This window comes from Rhinoraja longicauda, chromosome 19 (genome assembly GCF_053455715.1).
Source record: "Rhinoraja longicauda isolate Sanriku21f chromosome 19, sRhiLon1.1, whole genome shotgun sequence".
NCBI classification, from domain to species: Eukaryota; Metazoa; Chordata; class Chondrichthyes; order Rajiformes; family Arhynchobatidae; genus Rhinoraja; species Rhinoraja longicauda.
Genome location: NC_135971.1, coordinates 24189609 through 24213944, shown reverse-complemented (window position 1 = coordinate 24213944; position 24336 = coordinate 24189609). Strand labels below are relative to the sequence as shown.

Sequence of the window (24336 nt, the reverse complement as noted above, 5' to 3'; positions counted from 1 at the left end):
ACCACCCCTACACACACTCGGGACAATTTACAATTATACCAAAGCCAAATAAACTACAAACCTGTACTTCTTTGGAGTGTGGGAGGAAACAGAAGATCCCGAAGAAAAGCTATGCCGGTCACGGGGAGAACGTGCAAACTCCGTATCGACAGCACCCGTAGTTAGAATCGAACCCGGGTCTCTGGCGCTGTGAGGCAGCACCTGAGGTTTGATGATTATATTTATGTAGAGTATTATCTGATCAGATTGGATAGGATAGCATGCAAAACGAAGCTTTCGACTGGACCTCGATACACATGACAATAACAAACCTGAACCTAAATGTATAGAGAAAATACAGACAACGTTTCGATATGTATGATATTATCTGAGGAAGGGTCTCGACCTGAAACGTCACCCATTCCTTCTCTCCAGAGATGCTGCCCGTCCAGCTGAGTCACCCCAGCATTTTGTGTCCGTCTTCGGTCTAAACCAGCATCTGCAGTTCCTTCCTACACATATAATCTGAACTGTTTGATAACATGCATAACAAAACAATTCATCCTCGCTCGGTACATGCGAAATAATAATAGATGTGCCTTCGGAAAGGAGTCGAGGAGGAATTTCTTTAGCTGGAGGGTGGTGAATCTGTGGAATTCGTTGTGGAGGCCAAGTCAGTGGATATTTTTAAGGCAGGGATAGATAGATTCTTGATTAGTGTGGGTGTCAGGGGTTATGGGGAGAAGGCAGGAGAACGGGGGTTAGGAGGGGGAGATAGATCAGCCATGATTGAACAGTGGAGTAGACTTGATGGGCTTTGTACGTTCTCCCCGTGACCTGCGTGGGTTTTCTCCGAGATCTTCGGTTTCCTCCCACACTCCAAAGACGTGCAGGTATGTAGGTTAATTGGCTGGGTAAAATGTAAAAATTGTCCCTAGTGTGTGTAGGATAGTGTTAGTGTGCGGGGATCGCTGGGCGGCGCGGACCCGGTGGGCCGAAGGGCCTGTTTCCGCACTGTGTCTCTAAATCTAAAAAATCTAAAAAAAAGTAGAATCATAATAGTACTTAATTAGCCAAGTATGTTTTGCAACATAAGTGGAACATACAGTCAACATACATACAGTCATACCAATAAAGTTCGACAAGACACCCAAATACATTTTTAACGTGAACGTCCACCACAGCGACTCCCCCACACTCCTCACTGATAATAATAATAATAATAATAATAATGCATCACATTTATATAGCGCTTTTCATATGAATGGTCCAATTGAATTCTTATTCCTTATGACCCTATGACTTTGAAAATCAGGGGGAACGCCACTCTCTACATAACATAACATAACATAACAACACTTTATTGTCACTCGGCTTTTTACACCGAACGAAATTTCAGCAGTCACACAAACACAGCAAAAAAGAAAAGAACACAGGACACCCGACCCCAACACAAACGTCCATCACAGTGACTCCAAACACCCCCTCACTGTGATGGAAGGCAACAAAACTTCCACTCTCTTCCCCCCCGCGCCCACGGACGGGCAGCTCGACCCCTACCGAGGCAAACATCACCGTCTTTATCTCTCATTTCCCTTTTCCCTGACGAGTCTGAGAAAGTGTCTCGACCCAAAACGTCATCCATCCCTTCTCTCCAGAGATGCTGCCTGTCCCGCTGAGTTACTCCGGCGTTTTGTGTCCACCCCCACCCTAGTCGTTCTGCTAGTCCCACTGTTCAAGTCAATGGCTATTGTTAGAGTGGAGATTTAATTCACGCTAGTTCTATGATATCCCACTCCCCGCACATTAGAGGGAGCAACCCGGGACAAACCCACCCAGTCACGTGCAAACTCCGCGCAGACAGCACCCGGGGTCAGGATGGAACCCGGGCCTCTGGTGTTGCGAGGCAGCGGCTCTACCCGCTGCGCCTCCGTGCCTCCCCAGATACAGGCACAAACGTACACGAGTAGCGCAAGCACGGTGGCGCGGCGGGTAGAGTTGCTGCCTTACAGCGAATGCTGTCAGGTTCGATCCTGACTACGGGCGCCGACTGTACGGAGTTTGTACGTTCTCCCCGTGACCTGCGTGGGTTTTCTCCGAGGTATTCGGCTTCCTCCCGCACTCCAAAGACGTGCACGTATGTAGGTTAATTGGCTGGGTAAAATGTAAAAATTGTCCCTAGTGGGTGTAGGATAGTGTTAGTGTGCGGGGATCGCTGGGCGGCACGGACCCGGTGGGCCGAAGGGCCTGTTTCCGCGCTGTTGTCTCTAAATCTTAAAAAATCTAAAAAAAAGTAGAATCATAATAGTACTTAATTAGCCAAGTATGTTTTGCAACATAAGAGGAACATACAGTCAACATACATACAGTCATACCAATAAAGATCGACAAGACACCCAAATACATTTTTAACATGAACGTCCACCACAGCGACTCCCCCACACTCCTCACTGATAATAATAATAATAATAATAATGCATCACATTTATATAGCGCTTTTCATATACTCAAAGACGCTTTACAGGGATTTAGAGAACATAGGGAAGTGAATAAATAGATAAATAAGTAAACGAACAGAGAAAGGAGACAGAAGGTGAGGTGACCTTCAGTGGTTGAAGGCAGTGCTGAACAGGTGAGACTTCAGTGATGTTTTGAATGTGGTAAGTGTGGAGGAGTCTCTGACGGTTTGGGGTAGTGAGTTCCATAGGGTGGGAGCAGCGATGGAGAAAGCCCTGTCCCCCCAGGATCTGAGTTTGGTCCGGATGTGGGGGGGACAGGAGATTGGCAGCAGCAGAGCGGAGGGTGCAGGTGGGAGTGTGCCTGTGGAGGAGGTCGGTCAGGTAGGATGGGGCCAGGTTATGGAGGGCTTTGTAGGTCATGAGGAGGATTTTGTACTGGATTATCTGGGGGATGGGGAGCCAGTGGAGTTTGTAAAGGACGGGGGTGATTTGGTCACGGATCGGGGAGTGGGTGAGTAGACGGGCAGCGGAGTTTTGAATGTATTGAAGTTTACTGATGATTTTTGAGGGTGCGCCATAGAGGAAGGAGGCTGTTGCAGTAGTCCAGACGGGAGGTGATGAAGGCGTGGACGAGGGTGGATGGAAGGCAAAATAAGTTCGAGCTTCTTCCCTTCTTTGTTCTCGGGGGCATCGAACCTTCCGTTGTCGGGGCGATCTTGGCGGTCGAGCCCTCCGCGTCGGGGCGATCAAAGCTCTCGCATCGTGGGGGATCTCAGCTCCCCCACGCCGGGCGATCGGACCCCGGGTATATTACATTGGGGACGTAGGCAACTTTTAACCATCTCTACTTGGGTGCCATCTACGTATATGTACCGACCGCTTCACTTCCTGAAGTCGATGGCCATCTCCTTTGTCTTGCTGACATTGAGGGGAAGGTTATTGTTGTGGCACCAGGTCATGAGCTTCTCAGTTTCCTTCCTGTTCCCCGTCTCGTCATTAATATGACATCCGGCCCACTAAGGTGGTGTCGCCTGTCGAACTTGTAAATTAGGAACGTGGAAAATAGGTGCAGGGGTAGGCCATTCGGCCCTTCGAGTCAACACCGCCATTCAATATGATCATTGCTGACCATCCAGAATCAGTACCCCGTTCCTGCTTTCTCCCCATGTCCCTTGATTCCGTTAGCCCGAAGAGCTAAATCTAACTCTCTCTTGAAAACATCCAGTGAATTGGCCTCCACTGCCTTCTGTGGCAGAGAATTCCACAGATTCACAACTCTCTCGGTGAAAAAGGTTTTCTTCATGTCCGTCCTAAATGGCCGACCCCTTATTCTTAAACTGTGTGACCCCTGGTTCTGGGCTCCCCCCCAACATCGGGAGCATTTTTCCTGCATCGAGCCTGTCCAATCCCTTATGAATTTTTGTATGTTTCTATAAGATCCCCTCTCATCCTTCTAAATTCCGGTGAATATACACCCAGTCGATCCATTCTTTCACCATAAGCCCAATCGATCCATTCTTTCATTCATTAAATTGGGTTTGATTTGTACGTGGCAGCACCTTAATGGATGTACAAGGAGTAAAAGTGTGTGCAGGAATGAACTGCAGATGCTGGTTTAAACTAAAGATAGACACAAAAAGCTGGAGTAACTCAGCGGGACAGGCAGCATTAGAGAAATCAATATTCATACTGCTGGGGTGTAAGCTGCCCAAGCGAAATAGACAATAGACAATAGGTGCAGGAGGAGGCCATTCAGCCCTTCGAGCCAGCACCGCCATTCAATGCGATCATGGCTGATTACTCTCAATCAGTACCCCGTTCCTGCCTTCTCCCCATACCCCCTCACTCTGCTATCCTTAAGAGCTCTATCCAGCTCTCTCTTGAAAGCATCCAACGAATTGGCCTCCACTGCCTTCTGAGGCAGAGAATTCCACACCTTCACCACTCTCTGACTGAAAAAGTTCTTCCTCATCTCCGTTCTAAATGGCCTACCCCTTATTCTTAAACTGTGGCCCCTTGTTCTGGACTCCCCCAACATTGGGAACATGTTTCCTGCCTCTAATGTGTCCAATCCCCTAATTATCTTATATGTTTCAATAAGATCCCCCCTCATCCTTCTAAATTCCAGTGTTTTCAAGCCTAATTGCTCTAGCCTTTCAACATACGACAGTCCCGCCATTCCGGGAATTAACCTAGTGAACCTACGCTGCACGCCCTCCATAGCAAGAATATCCTTCCTCAAATTTGGAGACCAAAACTGCACACAGTACTCCAGGTGCGGTCTCACCAGGGCCCTGTACAACTGCAGACGGACCTCTTTGCTCCTACACTCAACTCCTCTTGTTATGAAAAGACATTCTGGCCTTCCAATTTGCGTTTGACAATGGAGGAGGTCCAGGATAGAAAGGTCAGTGTGGGAATGGGAAGGGGAATTTTAGTGTCCTGTAACAGGGAAATCAGGCAGGTTCACGCAGAGTGAGCGAAGGTTTTCAGCGAAACGATCGTCCAGTCCACGTTTGGTCTCGCCGATGTATAAGGGAGTTGAGAACGCACCCTTGCGGAGTGTTGAGTATTATCGGAGAGGATGATTTGTGCCCCATCCTCACTGATTGTGGTCTGTTGGTCAGGGAGTCGAGGATCCTCTTGCAGAGATGAGTGCTGGCCTCAAGTCCCACATGTTTGGAGATGAGCCTGGTTGGGGATAACGGTTTTGAGAACAGGGCTGTAGTCAACGAATAGGAGTCTGACGTAGGCGTCCTTCTTGTTGACCGACAATACCCGCACGTCTTTGGGATGTGGGAGGAAATCGGAGCACCCGGTGGAAACCCACGCGGTCACGCCGCGGACCTTTCACCGTCCGGCGCGGCCCGAAATGGGCCGCTGGATTTTCTCTGCCCGGCGGGGGCTTCAATGTCGGGAGCCGTGACCACCCCCGACGTGCAGCGGCAGCGTCTCCGCCCGCCCCCGAATCGCGGGGCTTTGGTCGGCCCGCTGCGGACCTTTCACCGTCCGGCGCGGCCTGGAACGTGCCAACTACAACAGCCTGACCGCGGGAGAAGGCGGCAGGGGAAGAGAAAATACATTTTGGCCTTCCATCACAGTGAGGAGGGGACTGGAGGAGACTCACTGTGATGGATGTTTCTTTTTTTTGTTTATTGTGTTGGTTGTGATTGTGTGTGAAATTGCTTTTTTTAAATTGCTCTATTGCTGGACTATGGGTGAACTTTCATTTCACTGCACATCTTGTATGTGTATGTGACAAATAAACTTGACTTGACTTGACTTGACTTAACGTGCCAACTCGACGCACACTGACAGAACCCCGGTCGGTCTCTGGTGCTGTGAGGCAGCGGCTCGACCACTGACCACCATCGATTTCCCGGCGAATCTGTGGGATTAATTCCACAGCTGGGCTTCGGCTATTTTTAAGGCGGAGATTGAACTCACAATCAGGGCCGTCTTAGCGCATGGGCCTGATGGGCACTTGCCCGGGGGCCCCACGAGCATAGGGGCCCCATGCTGATCTGTGTATGTTAAGTGACATGCAATAAATAAATACAACTTTAAAAATGTAGGTTCAATAAGTGCTTTTTTCGGTCCGTAAGTGCTTCTCACAGCGATCTGTAAGTGCTTCTCGCAACAATGTAGCACCCTAAGTCCATCGCTAAGTGCTTTTCGGTAAGTGCTTTTCGCCGGCACGACAGGGGGGGGGGGGCTGGTAGGGAAAGGGGGGTGGGGGAGAGTAACGGTAGGGGCCCCAGTACACTGCTTTGCCCGGGGGCCCATAATGCTGTAAAAATGGCCCTGCTCACAATGAGTGCAGGAAGGAACTGCAGGTGCTGGTTTAAACCGAAGATAGACACAAAATGCTGGAGTAACTCAGCGGGTCAGACAGCATCTCTGGAAAGAAGGAATAGGTGACGTTTCGGGCCGACACCCTTCTTCAGACCCCGTTTCGGGTCGGGACCCTTCTTCGGTCACCCATTCCTTCTCTCCAGAGACACTGCCCGTCCCGCCGAGTTACTCCAGCGTTTTGTGTCGATCTTCGGTGTAAACCAGCATCTGCAGTTCCTTCCTGCATATTGTGTGTGCATCTTGAATTCGCACTAGTTCCACTTTCTCACCCACACCCTACACACCACGGGTCATTTACAGAGGGCCGATGGTCAGAGCTGGAGAAGTAGTTGGAGCAGAATTGGGGCTCCCGCCTGGTCAAGTTTGACTTGGTGGTGGTGGGGAGGGGGGGGGGGGGGTCAGAGCTTTGTCACTCCAGCTCTGAGGGGGAGGAGGGAGGAGGGAGGAGAGGATGAAGGGAGGGGGGAAAGCTTGGGAGGGGAGGTGATAGGGGGGATTACGAGAACGATCCCAGGAACGAGTGGGTTAACATACGATGAGCGTTTGTCGGCACTGGGCCTGTACTCGCTGGTGTTTAGAAGGATGACGGGGGGACTCATTGAAACTTACCGAATAGTGAAAGGCCTGGATAGAGTGGATGTGGAGAGGATTTCGATTTTTTAGATTTAGAGATACAGTGCAGAAACAGGCCCTTCGGCCCACCGAGTCCGCGCCGCCCAGCGATCCCCGCACACTAACACTATCCTACACCCACTAGGGACAATTTTCACATTTGCCCAGCCAATTAACCTACATACCTGCACGTCTTTGGAGTGTAGGAGGAAACCGAAGATCTCGGAGAAAACCCACGCAGGTCACGGGGAGAACGTACAAACTCCGTACAGACGGCGCCCGTAGTCAGGATCGAACCTGAGTTTCCGGCGCTGCATTTGCTGTAAGGCAGCAACTCTACCACTGCACTAGTGGGAGAGTCCTGGACTAGGGTGTCACAACCTCAGAATTAAAGGGCGCTCTTTTAGGAAGGAGATGTGGAGAAATTTCTTTAGTCAGAGGGTGGTGAATATGTGGAATTCTTTGCCACAGAAGGCCGTGGAGGCCAAGACAGTGGATATATTTAAGGCAGAGATGGATAGATTCTTGATTAGTGTGGGTGTCGGGGGATATGGGGAGAAGGCAGGAGAGTGGGGTTGGGAGGGAGGGATAGATAGACAATAGACAATAGGTGCAGGAGGAGGCCATTCGGCCCTTCGAGCCAGCACCGCCATTCAATGTGATCATGGCTGATCATTCTCAATCAGTACCCCGTTCCTGCCTTCTCCCCATACCCCCTGACTCCACTATCCTTAAGAGCTCTATCTAGCTCTCTCTTGAATGCATTCAGAGAATTGGCCTCCACTGCCTTCTGAGGCAGAGAATTCCACAGATTCACAACTCTCTGACTGAAAAAGTTTTTCCTCATCTCCGTTCTAAATGGCCTACCCCTTATTCTTAAACTGTGTGTGGCCCCTGGTTCTGGACTCCCCCGACATTGGGAAAACATGTTTCCTGCCTCTAACGTGTCCAACCCCTTAATAATCTTATACAATATAATAAACCAAAAAAATTATATATATAACTTTTATATATACTGATCTTTTTATTTATGATATCGTTCACAGTGTACACATTTTACAATATATATATAAACACACACACACAAAAAACCCCACCCAAAAAAAAACAAATAGATAATAGACTGATTCACCACATTCAAAACATCACTGAAGTCTCACCTATTCAGTACTGCCTTCAACCACTGAAGGTCACCTCACCTTCTGTCTCCTTTCTCTGTTCGTTTACTTATTTATCTATTTATTCACTTCTCTATGTTCTCTAAATCCCTGTAAAGCGTCTTTGAGTGTTTGAAAAGCGCTATATAAATGTAATGCATTATTATTATTATTATTATTATATCAGATTAAGGGACTACCGAGCAATAGAGCATCATTGTATAAGTAATTGAAACAAGGAACTGCAGATGCTGGTTACAAAGTGCTGGAGTAACTCGGGACAGGCAGCATCTCTGGAGAGAGGGAATGGGTGACGTTTCGGATCGAGACCCTTCTTCAGACACCATTAAACACCATTCAGGTCTCGACCACAGAGGGTAGTTGAGGCCAGTTCATTGGCTGTATTTAAGAGGGAGTTAGATGTGGCCCTTGTGGCTAAAGGGATCAGGGGGTATGGAGAGAAGGCAGCTACGGGATACTGAGCTGGATGATCAGCCATGATCATATTGAATGGCGGTGCGTACAGGCTCGAAGGGCCGAATGGCCTACTCCTGCACCCATTTTCTATGTTTCTATGATCCCTTTCACCCAAGCATGGTCTCTTTATTTAATGATTCAAAGTGTTGTTTTCGATACTTTTGGGGTCCTATTTGAAACGTACAGAATAGTGAAAGGCTTGGATAGAGCGGATGTGGAGAGAACGTTTCCACTAGTGGAACCATCCTCTCCACATCTACATTAGATGTTACTGAGTACAGGTTACTGAGTTGGATGATCAGCCATGATCATATTGAATGGCGGTGCGTACAGGCTCGAAGGGCCGAATGGCCTAGGTTTTGCTGCTATCAGGAGGGTACGGAGGTTGGGGGGCGGTCTGTTCTGACGGAGGGGGTCCGCTCTGTGTTGCAGGCCTTAGCATCCGCAGTGGTCAGGAGGGTACGGAGGTTGGGGGGGCGTTTATCGGGGGGGTGGCGGTCTGTTCTGACGGAGGGGGTCCGCTCTGTGTTGCAGGCCTGAGCATCCGCAGTGGTCAGGAGGAGGATCCGGTGGACCCGCAGCTGATGCGCCTGGACAACATGCTGCTGGCGGAGGGGGTGGCGGGGCCGGAGAAGGGGGGGGGCTCGGCCGCAGCAGCCGCCGCCGCCGCCGCCTCCGGGGGGGTCTCGCCCGACAACTCCATCGAGCACTCCGACTACCGCGCCAAGCTGGCGCAGATCCGGCAGATCTACCACACCGAGCTGGAGAAATACGAGCAGGTAATGCCGTGGGGGGGATGGGGAGGGGGGGGAATGGTGGGGGCTTGGTAGACAGGGAGGGGGAGCGGGGGGGGTGGTAAACAGGGATTGGGAGGGGGAGGGGGGGGATGGCAGACAGGGAGGGGGGATGGTAGATAGGGATGGGGAGGGGGATTACCGTGGACAGGGAGGGGGAGCGGGAGGGGGGATGGTAAACAGGGAGGGGGAGGGGGGTGATGGCAGACAGGGAGGGGGGATTGGAGATAGGGATGGGGAGGGGGATTACCGTGGACAGGGAGGGGGAGCAGGAGGGGGGATAATGGATGGGGATGGGGAGGGGGGGTTACCGTGGGGGAATAATAGAGGGGGAGGGGGGATGGCAGACAGGGAGGGGGGATGGTAGATAGGGGATGGGGAGGGGGGGTTATCGTGGACAGGGAGAGGGAGCAGGAGGGGGGATAATGGATGGGGATGGGGAGGGGGGAATAATAGAGGGGGAGGGGGGATGGCAGACAGGGAGGGGGGATTGGAGATATGGATGGGGAGGGGGGGGTTATCGTGGACAGGGAGGGGTAGGAAGAGGGGGATAATGGATGGGGATGGGGAGGGGGGTGGGGCAAGGGGAGCGGGGAGCGGGTTGGACAAGGATGGGGAGGAAGTTTGGGAAGTTTCTAGGGACGCGGGGGATTGGGTGTGTGGGAACGAGGAACCGTGTGTGGTGGGGAGGGTGGAGTGCGGGGGGACGGGGACGGAGCGGTCTCCTTCCAGCTCCGCCCCCTTCCCCGGGCAGCGGGCTAGCACTGTGGGGCGGAGCGGTCTCCCAACCCGGCCCCGCTCCATCCGCCGAGCCAGCAGCATGCGGCCGAGTGGCCTGCTGACCCGGCCCCCTTCCCCCTGGGCTGCGGGCTGACACTGTGGGGCGGAGCGGCCTCCTCCTAACCCCCCACCCCCCCTCCCTTGGCAACACAGGCTTGCACCATGGGGCAGAGCGGCCTCCTCCTAACCCGGCCTCTCCGCCCGCAGGCCTGCAACGAGTTCACCACGCACGTGATGAACCTACTGCGGGAGCAGAGCCGGACACGGCCCATCTCGCCCAAGGAGATCGAGAGGATGGTGGGCATCATCCACCGCAAGTTCAGCTCCATCCAGATGCAGCTCAAGCAGAGCACGTGCGAGGCCGTCATGATCCTGCGGTCCAGGTTCCTCGATGCCAGGTCAGTGTGGGAGTGGGGGGGTGGGGGTGGGGGGGAACGAGTGGGTGAACGGACGGGGAGGGGGGCTGAGGTTCCAGTACCAGACTGGGATGCTCCAACCTCGGCACCACGTCCCATCTGCTGGGGTTTGGCCAAACTGCTCAAGACAACGTAGAACCTGGAACTTGGAACCTAGAACCTAGAACTTGGAACATAGAAATAAGAATTGAGAAGTTAGAACTTAGAACTTGGAACTTGGAACATAGGATGTAGAACTTAGAACTTGGAACTTGAATGAATGAATGAATGAATGAATGAATGAATGAATGAATGAATGAATAAGTTTATTGGCCAAGTATGTGCATATACAAGGAATGTGCCTTGGTGCTCTGCTCACGAATGACAACACAAACATACAGTTAACAATTAAGAATAAAGCATAACCACATCAAAACAATAAGGATACAACATTACGGTCTAAACGTGTGGGTGGAAATAAACCAGAGCAAAAAAGAGACTGCCGACTTTGGTTATTGAGTAGAACTATCACTCGTGGGAAAAAAGCTGTTTTTATGTCCGGCTGTGGCTGCTTTGACAGTCCGGAGTCGCCTTCCAGAGGGAAGTGCTTCGAAGCGTTTGTGGCCAGGGTGAGAGGGGTCAGAGATGATCTTGCCCGCTCGCTTCCTGGCCCTTACAGTGTACAGTTCGTCAATGGGGGGAAGGTTGCAGCCAACAACCTTCTCAGCTGTGCGAACGATCCGTTGCAGCCTCCGGATGTCGTGCTTGGTGGCTGAGCCAAACTAGACCACGATGGAGAAGGTGAGGACGGACTCAATGATAGCAGTATAGAATTGGACCATCATTGCCTGTGGCAGATTGTGTTTCCTCAGTTGACACAGGAAGTACATCCTCTGTTGGGCCTTTTTGACTGTGGAGTCGATGGTGGCCCCTTATTTTTAAGGTCCCAAACCTGGAATTTGGAACATAGAACATAGGACTAAAAACTTGGAACTTAGAACATAGAACGTAGAATTAAGAATTTAGATGTCAGAACTTGGAACTTGGAACATGGAACATAGAACATAGAACATAGAATTAAGAATTAAGAATTTAGAAGTTAGAACTTGGAACTTGGCACGTAGATGTAGAACTTGGAACTTAGAACTTGAAACTTGGAACATAGAACATAGAATTAAGAATTTAGACGTTAGAACTTGGAACTTGGAACTTGGCACGTAGATGTAGAACTTGGAACTTGGAACATAGAATATAGATCATAGAATTAAGAACTTAGAACTTAGAACTTGGAACTTGGAACATAGAACCTGGAATTTCAAACATAGAAAATAGGACTAAGAACTTGGAACTTGGAACTTGGAACATAGAACATAGAACATAGAACTTAGAACTTAGAACAAAGAACTTAGAACTAAGAACAAAGAACTTAGAACTTAGAACTTAGAACAAAGAACTAAGAACTCAGAAGCTAGAACTCAGAACATTGAACATTGAAACTAGAACATTGAACAGTACAGCACAGGAACAGGCCTTTTGACCCCCAATGTCTTTGCCAAACATAATTCCAAGACCAACTCTTACCTGCCTGCTCATAATTCATATCCCTCCATTCCCTCTGTGCCAATCTGGAAGTCTCTTAAAGACCTTAGACCTCAGGACTTAGGACACAAGTGGAACTTGGAACATGGAACACTTGAAAAGGAAAGGCCTGGATTTGTTTTAGTTTCATCCTGTTTCCGCGCTGTATCTCTAAACTAAACTAAACTGAAAATGAACGGTACACTGTTCTATAATGTAGAACGAGTGTGAACGGGGTGATCGATGTTCGGTGTGGTCTCAGTGGGCCGAAGGGCCTGTTTCCACACTGTATCTCTTTTTTTTTTAAACCTAAAAAGCTCATACTGCTTTGCTGGTTCATTAATGTTCCGGCGCCGACAGTCTTCGCTGAGGGCCCGATCCAAAATTAGCCTTGGCCACAAAGCTCGGGACGTGAGAGTTGGTGTGATCTCCCCTGTGATGCTCAGGGAGTGAATGGATCTCTTGTTTGGGCCAAGCCCTTCGGATCTTCAGTTCTGGTTGAGGGTGGGTCAGATTAACTGGCACCAGCAGAGGTTTAAGGGCTGCAATGAATAGATGTGTCGGGGGAGGTGGCCAGAACTCGAGGGACTGAGGTATAGGCAGAGATTTTGACAGCCCAGGAGCAGAGTTTAGTTTTAGGTCTAGGTCCAGGTTTGGTTTAGTTTAGTTTAGAGATACACCGCAGTAACAGGCCCTTCGGCCCACTGAGTCCACACCAACCAGCGGTCCCCGCACGTTAACACTATCCTACGCACACTAGGGCCAATTTACATCTATACCAAGGCAACTAACCTACAAACCTGTATGTCTTTGGAGTGTGGGAGGAAACCGGAAATCCAAACTCCATACAGACAGCACCCGTAGTCGGGATGCAGCCCGGGTCTCTGGCGCTGCAAACGCTATAAGGCAGCAGCTCTACCGCTGCGCCACCGTGCCGCCACTACACCACGCCACCGTTTGGTTTAGCTTAGGGATCAATAATAATAATAATATATTCCTTTATTCGTCCCACACCGGGGAAATTTACAGTGTTACAGCAGCAAAGTGGATAGCAAGAGAGCAAGAGATCATTCATTATAAATAAAAGATACATAAATTGTCATCAGTTTCCGTGTGTTCTTAGCTGTTATTGTTGACTCATCTGCTGGGGGCAGTGCTGGTTGTGCAGTCTCACAGCAGCGGGAAGGAAGGACCTCCTATATCTCTCCTTCACGCACTTCGGGTGAAGGAGTCTGTCACTGAAGGAGCTACTCAGTGCATTCACAGTGTCCTGCATGGGGTGTGAGTCGTTGTCCAGCAGCGATGTTAGCTTTGCCATCACCTCCCTCCCACCGCCTGCACTGAGTCGAGGGGGCAACCCAGGACAGAGCTGGCCTTCCTGACCAGCTTGTCGAGTCTCTCCCCTTCCGCCACTGAGATGCTGCTGCTCCAGCAGACCACTGCATAGAAAATGGCCGATGCAACCACCGTGTGGTAGAAGATCCTTAGGAGTGCCCCCTGCACTCCAAAGGACCTGAGTCTCCTTAGCAGATAAAGTCTGCTCTGGCCTTTTCTGTATAGCGCATCGGTGTTTTCAGTCCAGTCCAGTTTATTGTTGAAGGAGACACCCAGGTACTTATAAGAATCCACCCTCTCAATGTCCATTCCCTGGATGTTCACCGGTGTCGGGGGGGGACCTGGCTGCGCCTGCGGATATCTACCACCATCTCCCTGGTTTTCCCCGCGTTGATCCGGAGGCAGTTCCGCTGGCACCAGTCCACAAACCCCTTGATCAGTTCTCTGTACGCCCTGTCCTCGTCGCCCGTGATGAGGCCGACGATGGCAGAGAACTTCTGTAGATAGGAGTCTGCAGAGCTGTGCCTGAAGTTCGCAGTGTACAGGGTGAACAAGAATGGAGCTAGCACTGTTCCCTGCGGAACCCCAGTGCTGCAGACCACCCTGTCCAAGACCAAGGTCCTTTGTCCTCACATACTGTGGTCGGTTGGTGAGGTGGTCCAGAATCCAGGATGTGAGGTGGTGATCCACTGCCCCAATCACTTAGGAACGTATGAAACCAGTAAGTCTTCGGGATGCAGGTGGGAATCGGAGTACCATTTAGAACGGAGATGAGGAAAAACTTTTTCAGTCGGAGAGTTGTAAATCTGTGGAATTCACTGCCTCAGAAGGCAGTGGAGGCCAAGTCTCTGAATGCATTCAAGAGAGAGCTGGATAGAGCTCTTAAGGATAGCGGAGTCAGGGGGTATGGGGAGAAGGCAGGAACGGGGTACTGATTGAGAATGATCAGCCATGATCACATTGAATCATTAGCGCAGCGGTAGAGTTGCTGCTTTACAGCGAATGCAGCACCGGAGACTCAGGTTCGATCCTGACTACGGGTGCTGCACTGTAAGGAGTTTGTACGTTCTCCCCGTGACCTGCGTGGGTTTTCTCCGAGATCTTCGGTTTCCTCCCACACTCCAAAGACGTACAGGTATGTAGGTTAATTGGCTGGGTAAATGTAAAAATTGTCCCTAGTGGGTGTAGGATAGTGTTAATGTACGGGGATAGCTGGGCGGCACGGACTTGGAGGGCCGAAAAGGCCTGTTTCCGGCTGTATATATATGATATGATATATGAATGGCGGTGCTGGCTCGAAGGGCCGAATGGCCTCCTCCTGCACCTATTGTCTATTGTCTACCCGGAGAAAACCCACGCAGTCATGGGGAGCAAAGGCAGGAAAATGGAATTAGCCGTGATTGAATGGTGGCATATACACGACAGGCCGAACGGCCTAATTCTACTCCTTGAACCTGTGAACGTCCAAACTCCGCGCAGACAGCACCCGAGGTCAGGATCGAACCCTGGGTCTTCGGCGCTGTGAGGCAGCGGCTCTACCCACTGCGCCACCGTGTCGTACTTCAGATTGACGTGATTGTATTGACGTTTAGTACCATCTGATCAGATTGGATAACAGGCCGAACACAGCTTCTCCTTGTACCTCGGTACATGTGACAATAATGAACCTAAACCTATTGAGCTCCACGAGGAGCAAGTTGTGTAGCTCTTCTTCAATAGCTTAGTTCAGTTTAGTTTAGTTTAGTTTACAGATACAGCGCGGAAACAGGCCCTTCAGCCCACCGAATCCGCACCGACCAGCGATCCCCGCACATTAACACTATCCTGCACACACTCGGGACAATTTACACATACACCAAGCCAATTAAGATTCAAGATTCAACATTCAATTTAATTGTCACATGTACCAATTAAGGTACAGTCAAGTCAAGTCAAGTCTATTTGTCACATACACATACACGATGTGCAGTGAAATGAAAGTGGCAATGCCTGCGGATTGTGCACAAAAAAGAATTACAGTTACAGCATGTAAATAAAGTTAATAAAGTTAATATAGAGAAGACAAAATTTAGTCCCTGGATTTATAAAAGTTGACAGTCCTGATGGCATGTGGGAAGAAACTCCGTCTCATCCTCTCCGTTTTCACAGCGTGACAGCGGAGGCGTTTGCCTGACCGTAGCAGCTGGAACAGTCCGTTACTGGGGTGGCAGGGGTCCCTCATGATCTTGCTTGCTCTGGATCTACACCTCCTGATGTATAGGTCCTGCAGGGGGACGAGTGTAGTTCCCATGGTGCGTTCTGCCTGGGCTACTCTCTGCAGGGCTATCCTGTCCTGGGCAGAGCTGTTCCCAAACCAGACTGTAATGTTGCCGGACAGGATGCTCTCTACAGCCCCAGAGTAGAAGCAATGAAGGATCCTCAGAAACACTCTGAATTTCCTCAGCTGTCTGAGGTGGTAAAGGCGCTGCATTGCCTTACCCACCAGTGCGGCAATGTGCGTTGCCCACGTCAGATCCTCAGTGATGTGGACTCCCAAGTATTTAAAACTGCTCACCCTATCCACAATAGACCCATTTATCTCCAGTGGCGTGTACGTCCTTGGATGTTTAGCCCTTCTAAAGTCCACAATCAGCTCCTTCGTTTTAGTGACATTCAAGAGGAGGCTATTGTCCTGACACCAGAGTGCCAGATCAGCCACCTCCTCCCGGTAGGGTAGGCCTTCTCATCGTTGTCGGAGATCCGGCCCACCACCACCACAGTGTCATCAGCAAACTTGATGATGGAGTTTGAGCTGAACCTGGCCCCACAGGTGAAATTAACCTACAAACCTTTACCTTTTTGGAGTGTGGGAAGAAACCGAAGATCTTGGAGAAAACCCCCGCGGTCACGGGGAGAACGTGCAAACTCCGTACAGGATGGGGGCTGGGGTACGAGATGTCCCTTAGTCGGGATCGGTCCCGGGTCTCCGGTGCTGCAAGCGCTGTGAGGCAGCAACTCTACCGCTGTACCACCGTGGCCGCCCCTTGTGTAGGCCTCTCCTTACCCCTGGCACAGCTGGGACCTTCGCCGAAGGTGTACTTCGGCACAGCTTGGTTGCGGAGGATATTGCTCTTGCATGTTTACGGGGGCGGGCGGTACACACGGAGTCTTAGAGTGACGCGCGCCGTGCCGCTGTTCCGAGCCGGCGCGGTCGCGGCGGGGAGGGGACGTACGAACTCCGTACAGACGGCGACCCCCCCAGGCAAGAGGTAACCTCCAACCCTTCCTTCCCCCGCAGGAGAAAGCGGCGTAACTTCAGCAAGCAGGCCACGGAGATCTTGAATGAGTATTTCTACTCCCACCTCAGTAACCCGTACCCCAGCGAAGAGGCCAAGGAGGAGCTGGCCAAGAAGTGTGGCATCACTGTGTCGCAGGTCAGTGTATCCCAGGTTAGGCCCCTTCAACTTCTCCTGGGACCGGCGCGGGCTTGCCCCTCCTGGGCCTGGATGGGTGGGGGGTGGACGGTGGGGGTGGAGGGTGCGGGTGGGGAGGGTGGGGGTGGGGGGTGGAAGGTGGGTGGGGGGGTGATGGGTGGGGGCTGGGGTACGAGATGTCCCAATTGCTGGGATGCCGCAAGCATTGAGGGGCATTGGCCAGCGTTTAATTAGTTTGGTTTAGTTTGGTTTGGTCTAGTCTGTCCAGTCTAGTTTGGTTTGCCTTGGTGCGGCTTGGCTTGGTGTGATTTGGCTCGGTGTGGTTTGTCTTGGTCTGGCTTGGTGTGATTTGCTTTGGTATGGTTTGGCTTGCTTTGATTTGGCTTGCTTTGGTTTGCTTTTGCGTGGTTTGGCTTGATTTGATTTGGTGTGGCTTGGTTTGGTGTGGTTTGGTTTGGTGTGGCCTGGCTTGCTTTGGTTTAGTTTGGTGTGGCCTGCCTTGCTTTGGTTTGGTTTGGTTTGATTAGCCTTGGTTTGGTTTGGCTTGCTTTAGATTGGCTTGGTGTGGTTTGGCTTGATTTGGTTTGGTTTGGCTTGGTTTGGTTTGGATTGATTTGCCTTGGTTTGGTTTGGCTTGCTTTAGATTGGCTTGGTGTGGGTTGGCTTGATTTGGTTTGGTTTGGCTTGGTTTGGTTTGGATTGATTTCCCTTGGCTTGGTTTGGCTTGCTTTAGATTGGCTTGGTGTGGTTTGGCTTGATTTGGTTTGGTTTGGTTTGGTTTGCTTTGATTTGGCTTGGTTTGGTTTGGCTTGCTTTAGATTGGTGTGGTTTGGCTTGATTTGGTTTGGATAGGTTTGTTTTGGCTTGGTTTGGTTTGATTTGGCTTGATTTAGTTTATATTGGTGTGGTATAGTTTGATCTAGTTAAAGTCTGGTCTGTCTAGTCTAAATCTAGTCTAAGTCTTAGACAGTCTAGTTTGGTGTGATTTGGTCTACCCTTGTCTAGGTTTAGTCTAGGACTATTCCAGGTCTAGTCGAAGCCTTGGACTAAGCCTTAAGCCTTGTTTAGCTCATTGTCACCGGCAAAGTAACTGTACAGTTCTGCTAAATCTATTCTGTCTTATACTTGGTTTGATTTGGTCTGGTTTAGTTGAGGACTAGTCTTGGACTAGCCGATAGTCTGGCCGAAGTCTAGCCTTAGCCTTCGCCTTGTTTAGTTTATTGTCACGTGTTCTGAGGTACATTGAAAAACTTGTTTTGCTGTGTTCTAACCAGTTAGTGGAAAGACTATACATGATTAACTCAAGCCGTCCACAGTGTACAGATACAGGATAAAGGGAATAACGTTTAGTGCAAGCTAAGTCTGATTCAAGGTGGTCCAAATAGATCTCCAATGAGGTAGATGGGTGGTCAAGACTTGCTGATGATACTTGCCCGATAACAGCTGGGAAGAAACTGTCCCTGAATCTGGGGGTGTGCGTTTTCACACTTCTGTACCTTTTGCCCGATGGGAGAGACAATAGACAATAGACAATAGGTGCAGGAGGAGGCCATTCGGCCCTTCGAGCCTGTACGCACCGCCATTCAATGTGATCATGGCTGATCACTCTCAATCAGTACCCCGTTCCTGCCTTCTCCCCGTACCCCCTGACTCCGCTATCCCTAAGAGCTCTATCCAGCTCTCTCTTGAATGCATTCAGAGAATTGGCCTCCACTGCCTTCTGAGGCAGAGAATTCCACACCTTCACCACTCTGTGACTGAAAAAGTTTTTCCTCATCTCCGTTCTAAATGGCCTACCCCTTATTCTTAAACTGTGGCCCCCTGGTTCAGGACTCCCCCAACATTGGGAACATGTTTCCTGCCTCTAACGAGTCCAACCCCTTAATAATCTTATACGTTTCGATAAGATCCCCTCTCATCCTTCTAAATTCCAGTGTATACAAGCCTAGTCGCTGCAGTCTTTCAACATATGACAGAGGGAGTGGCCGGGTTGAGACTGGTCCTTGATGATGTTGCTGGCCTTGCCGAGGCAGCGTCAGGTGTAGATGGATGGTTGAATGGTACTTTATTGGCACGTGTACCTTGCACCGTGAAATTCTTTTTGCATTGATCGCATGTGCATGTGTCGGCAAAAATTTGGCGTCATTTACAAAATGTCAGTGGAAGGGAAGTTGGTTTGTACGATGGCCTGTGCTGCGTCCACAACTCTCTGCTGTTTCTTGCGGTCTCGGGTCTGCAAAGTTGGGAAGGCGAAGCTGGGTGGGGTAGCAAAAATACCAGATATCCAGAACGCGGTAGAGTTGCTGCCTCACAGCGCCAGAGGCCCGGGTTCGATCCCGGCCAAGGATGCTGCCTGCACGGAGTTTGTACGTTCTCCCCGTGACCTGAGTCCGAGTTTTTCCGAGTTTCTTCGGTTTCCTCCCACATGGGTTTGTAGGTTAATTGGCTTAGTACAAATGTAAATTGTCCCTTGTATGTGTAAGATGCAGTGTTAGTGTGCGGGGATCGCTGGTCGACGTGGTCTCGAATGGGTCGACTGGGCTTATATTCACTGGAACTTAGAAGGACGAGAGGGGATCTGATAGAAACATACAAAATCCTTAAGGTGATTGGACAGGCTAGATGCAGGAAAAAATGTTCCCGATGTTGGGGGGAGTCCAGAACCAGGGGTCACACAGTTTAAGAATAAGGGGTCGGCCATTTAGGACTGAGATGAGGAAAAAACCTTTTCACCCAGAAAGTTGTGAATCTGTGGAATCTGTGGTTTCTGTAAACCAAACTAACAGTACACTAAAGATAGACACAAAAAAGCTGGAGTAACTCAGCGGGACAGGCAGCATCTCTGGAGAGAAGGAATGGGGGACATTTCGGGTCGAGACCCGTCTTCAATCTGAAGTTGAAACCAGTTCCTTCCTTCAGAATTGGGGAAACATTTGAACTGCGGGTTGTCAAGTCAAGTCAAGTCAATTTTATTTGTATAGCACATTTAAAAACAACCCACGTTGACCAAAGTGCTGTACATCTGATTAGGTTCCAATAGAAAAAAAATGAGAACATACAGTAGCAGGCAAACAGTTCACAGCGCCTCCTCAATGAGCCTCAAACGCTAGGGAGTAGAAATATGTTTTGAGCCTGGACTTAAAGGAGTGGATGGAGGGGGCAGTTCTGATGGGGAGAGGGATGCTGTTCCACAGTCTAGGAGCTGCAACCGCAAAAGCGCGGTCACCCCTGAGTTTAAGCCTAGGCCGTGGGATAGTGAGTAGCCCCAAGTCGGCCGGTCTGAGGGACCTGGAGTTAGAGAGGTGGGTTAGAAGATTTTTGATGTAGTGGGGGGGAGTGTCCATTTAGGGCTTTATACGTGAATAGGAGGAGCTTGAAGGTGTGGATATACGACTTGCAATTAGAGTCATGCAGCATGGAAACAGGGCCTTCGAACCAACTTTCCCATGCTGACCAAGATGCCCCATCTATACTCATCTCACCTGCCTGCGTTTGGCAGAAACACCCCCCCCCCCCCCCCCACACAACATAGAAACATGGAAACATAGAAAATCGGTGCAGGAGTAGGCCATTTGGCCCTTCGAGCCAGCACCACTGTTCAACATGATCTGCCGCATGGTTGATCATCTGAAACCAGTACCCCGTTCCTGCTTTCTCCCCATATCCCTTGATCTCCTCAGCCCCAAGAGCTAAATATAACTCTCACGAATACATCCAGTGAATCGGCCTCCGCTGCCTTCTGTGGCAGAGAATTCCTCAGATTCACAACTCTCTGGGTGAAAAAGGTTTTTTTCCTCATCTCAGTCCGAAAATGGCCGACCGCTTATTCTTAAACTGCACGGTAGCGCAGCGGTAGAGTTGCTGCTTTACAGCGAATGCAGCGCCGGAGACTCAGGTTCGATCCTGACTACGGGTGCTGCACTGTAAGGAGTTTGTACGTTCTCCCCGTGACCTGCGTGGGTTTTCTCCGAGATCCTCCCACACTCCAAAGACGTACAGGTATGTAGGTTAATTGGCTGGGTAAATGTAAAAATTGTCCCTAGTGGGTGTAGGATAGTGTTAATGTGCGGGGATCGCTGGGCGGCACGGACTTGGAGGGCCAAAAAGGCCTGTTTCCGGCTGTATATATATGATATGATATGATATGTGTGATCCCTTGTTCTGGACTGCCCCCAACCATCGGGAACATTTTTCCTGCATCTAGCCTGTCCAATCCCGTAAGAATTTTATATGTTTCTATCAGATTCCCCCTCTCGTCCTTCTAAGTTCCAGTGAATATAAGCCCAGTCGACCCATTCGTTCGTCATAAGGCCAGTCGATCCATTCTTCCATTCATCAAATTTGGTTTGATTTGTACCAATTGAAACAATTGGTTTCTTCCTGGGTGTTCAAGGACTAAAGAAGGGAGTGTATCGGAGGGAACTAGAGATGCTGGTTGACCAGAACTGTGCACGATTGTTACTAAAGCCTAACCTTTGAGTTGTACAGCAAGGGCAAAAGAAATATCAGTCTGAAGAAGGTCCCTTCTCCAAACCTCATAGAACAGAACTGACCAGAACAGCACAGGAACAGGCCCTTCGGCCCACAATGTCTGTGGCGCCAAGTAAAGTTGATCTCAATAGACAATAGACAATAGGTGCAGGAGGAGGCCATTCGGCCCTTCGAGCCTGTACGCACCGCCTTTCAATGTGATCATGGCTGATCATTCTCAATCAGTACCCCGTTCCTGCCTTCTCCCCATATCCCCTGACTCGGCACGGTAGCGCAGCGGTAGAGTTGCTGCTTTACAGCGAATGCAGCGTCGGAGACTCAGGTTCGATCCTGACTACGGGTGCTGCACTGTAAGGAGTTTGTACGTTCTCCCCGTGACCTGCGTGGGTTTTCTCCGAGATCTTCGGTTTCCTCCCACACTCCAAAGACGTACAGGTATGTAGGTTAATTGGCTGGGTAAATGTAAAAATTGTCCCTAGTGGGTGTAGGATAGTGTTAGTGTACGGGGATCGCTGGGCGGCACGGACTTGGTGGGCCGAAAAGGCCTGTTTCCGGCTGTATATATATGATGATATGATGATGATGATGACTCCACTATCCTTAAGAGCTCTATCCAGCTCTCTCTTGAATGCATTCAGAGAATTGGCCTCCACTGCCTTCTGAGGCAGAGAATTCCACAGATCCACAACTCTCTGACTGAAAAAGTTTTTCCTCATCTCTGTTCTAAATGGCCTACCCCTTATTCTTAATCTGTGTGGCCCCTGGTTCTGGACTCCCCCAACATTGGGAACATGTTTCCTGCCTCTAACGTGTCCGACCCCTTAATGATCTTATTTCGTTTCGATAAGATCTCCTCTCATCCTCTTTCCTCATCTGCCTGTACGTGGTCCATATCTCACGGGGGGAGTGAGAGAGTGTTCTGGGAGAGAAAAGGAGAGTGTGGAAGGGAGAGAGGGCACTTGGGAGAGGGGGGAGGGGCTGGGGAAGAGGGCGTGTCAGGGGAGAGGAGACTGGGGAGAGAGGGCAAAGGGGAAAAGGCACTGGGGGAGAATCAAAGAGTCATAGAGCTGTAGAGCCATCGAGTCATCATATCATATCATATATATACAGACGGAAACAGGCCTTTTCGGCCCACCAAGTCCGTGCCGCCCAGCGATCCCCGCACACTAACACTATCCTACACCCCACTAGGGACAATTTTTACATTTACCCAGCCAATTAACCTACATACCTGTATGGTCTTTGGAGTGTGGGAGGAAACCGAAGATCTCGGAGAAAACCCACGCAGGTCACGGGGAGAACGTACAAACTCCTTACAGTGCAGCACCCGTAGTCAGGATCGAACCTGAGTCTCCGGCGCTGCATTTGCTGTAAAGCAGCAACTCTACCGCTGCGCTACCGTGATACAGAGTGGAAACAAATCCTTCGGCCCAACTTGCCCTCACTGGCCAACATGTCCCAGCTACACTGGTCCCACCTGCCCGCGCTTGGTCCATACCCCTCCAAACCTGTCCTATCCATGTGCCTCTCTAACTGCTTCTTAAACGTTGGGATAGTCCCCGGCCTCAACTACCTCCTCTGGCAGCTCGTTCCACACACCCACCACCCTCCGTGTGAAAACGTTACCCCTCAGATTCCTATTAAATCTTTTCCCCCTTCACCTTGAACCTGTGTCCTCTGGTCCTCGATTCCCCTACTCTGGGCAAGAGACTCTTGGCGTCTACCCGGTCTATTCCCCTCATGATTTTGTACACCTCCGTAAGATCTCCCCTCATCCTCCTGCGCTCCAAGGAACAGAGACCCCGTCTGTTGATGGGCAGGAGACGAGGGCGTGCCGGGGGACGAGGGGGCGTGCCGGGGGAGAGGGCGTGCCGGGGGAGAGGGCGTTGCCGGGGGAGAGGGCGTGCCGGGGAGGAGAGGGCGTGCCGGGGGAGAAGGGCGTGCCGGGGGAGAGGGCGTGGCGGGGGAGAGGGCGTGCCGGGGGAGGAGGGCGTGCCGGGGGGCAGAGGGCGTGCCGGGGGGGACGAGGGCGTGGCGGGGGGAGAGGGCGTGCCGGGGGGAGAGGGCGTGCCGGGGGAGAGGGCGTGCCGGGGGGAGAGGGCGTGCCGGGGGAGAGGGCGTGCCGGGGACGAGGGCGTGCCGGCGGAGAGAGAGCGTGCGAGGGGGAAAGGGCGTGCCGGGGGAGAGGGGCCGTGCGGGGGAGGAGGGCGTGCCAGGGGAGAGGGCGTGCCGGGGGGAGAGGGCGTGCCGGGGGAAAGGGCGTGCCGGGGGAGAGGGCGTACCGGGGGAGAGGGCGTGCCAGGGGAGAGGGTATATGGGGAAGGGGAGGCACTGGGGTACAGAATCGGAAGGGTAGATTGTACTGGGGGGACAGTGGCGCTGGGGGAGAGAGGGGGGCAGGGGGAGAGAGGGCACTCTTTCATGCATTTACCATCTCCCTCTCGTTCCTTCCCCGCTCTCCCCTCTCTCCCCATTACCTCTCCCCCACCCCCATCTAACCTCCATCTCCCCCCTCTCTCACCTTCCCCTCTCCCCCCTTCCCCTCTCCGATCTCCCCTCTCTCCACCTTCCCTCTCTCTCCCCCTCCCATGCCCCCCACCCCTCCCCTCTCCCCTTCCCCTCTACCCTTCCCCTGTCTCCCCTTCCCTCTCTCCCCATCCCCTACCTCTCCTTCCCTCTCCCTCTCCACCTCCATTTCCCCGCCCCCCCCTCCCCGCCTCCCCCCGTCCCCACTACCCTATCCCCCCTCTTCCCTCTCTCCACCTCCCTTTATCCTCTCCCCTTCCCTCCACCCCCTCCCCTCTCCCCTTCCCCCTCTCCACCTCCCTCCATCCTCTCCCCCCACCCCCTCTACCCTCCTCTCCCCTCATCCACCTTCTCCTCTCCCCCCTCCCCTCTCCGATGTCCCCTCTCTCCACCTCCCCTCTCCTCCCATTTCCCCTTCCCTCTCACCACCTCCCTCCATCCTCTCCCCCCTCTACCCTCCCCCTATCTCCACCTCCCTCTATCCT

At 51.4% G+C, this 24336-nt stretch overlaps 1 protein-coding gene across 1 annotated transcript in view; it reads left to right on the top strand.

Moving 5' to 3' along the window:
- Nucleotides 1–24336, top strand: part of LOC144602899 (pre-B-cell leukemia transcription factor 2-like) — a 26746-nt gene that overhangs the window by 862 nt on the left and 1548 nt on the right. The window contains exons 2-4 of the mRNA XM_078416020.1: nt 9074–9318; nt 10267–10511; nt 16699–16849. Of these exons, the coding sequence (XP_078272146.1) occupies nt 9074–9318; nt 10267–10511; nt 16699–16849 (641 nt within the window). The remainder of the gene's footprint in view (nt 1–9073; nt 9319–10266; nt 10512–16698; nt 16850–24336) is intronic.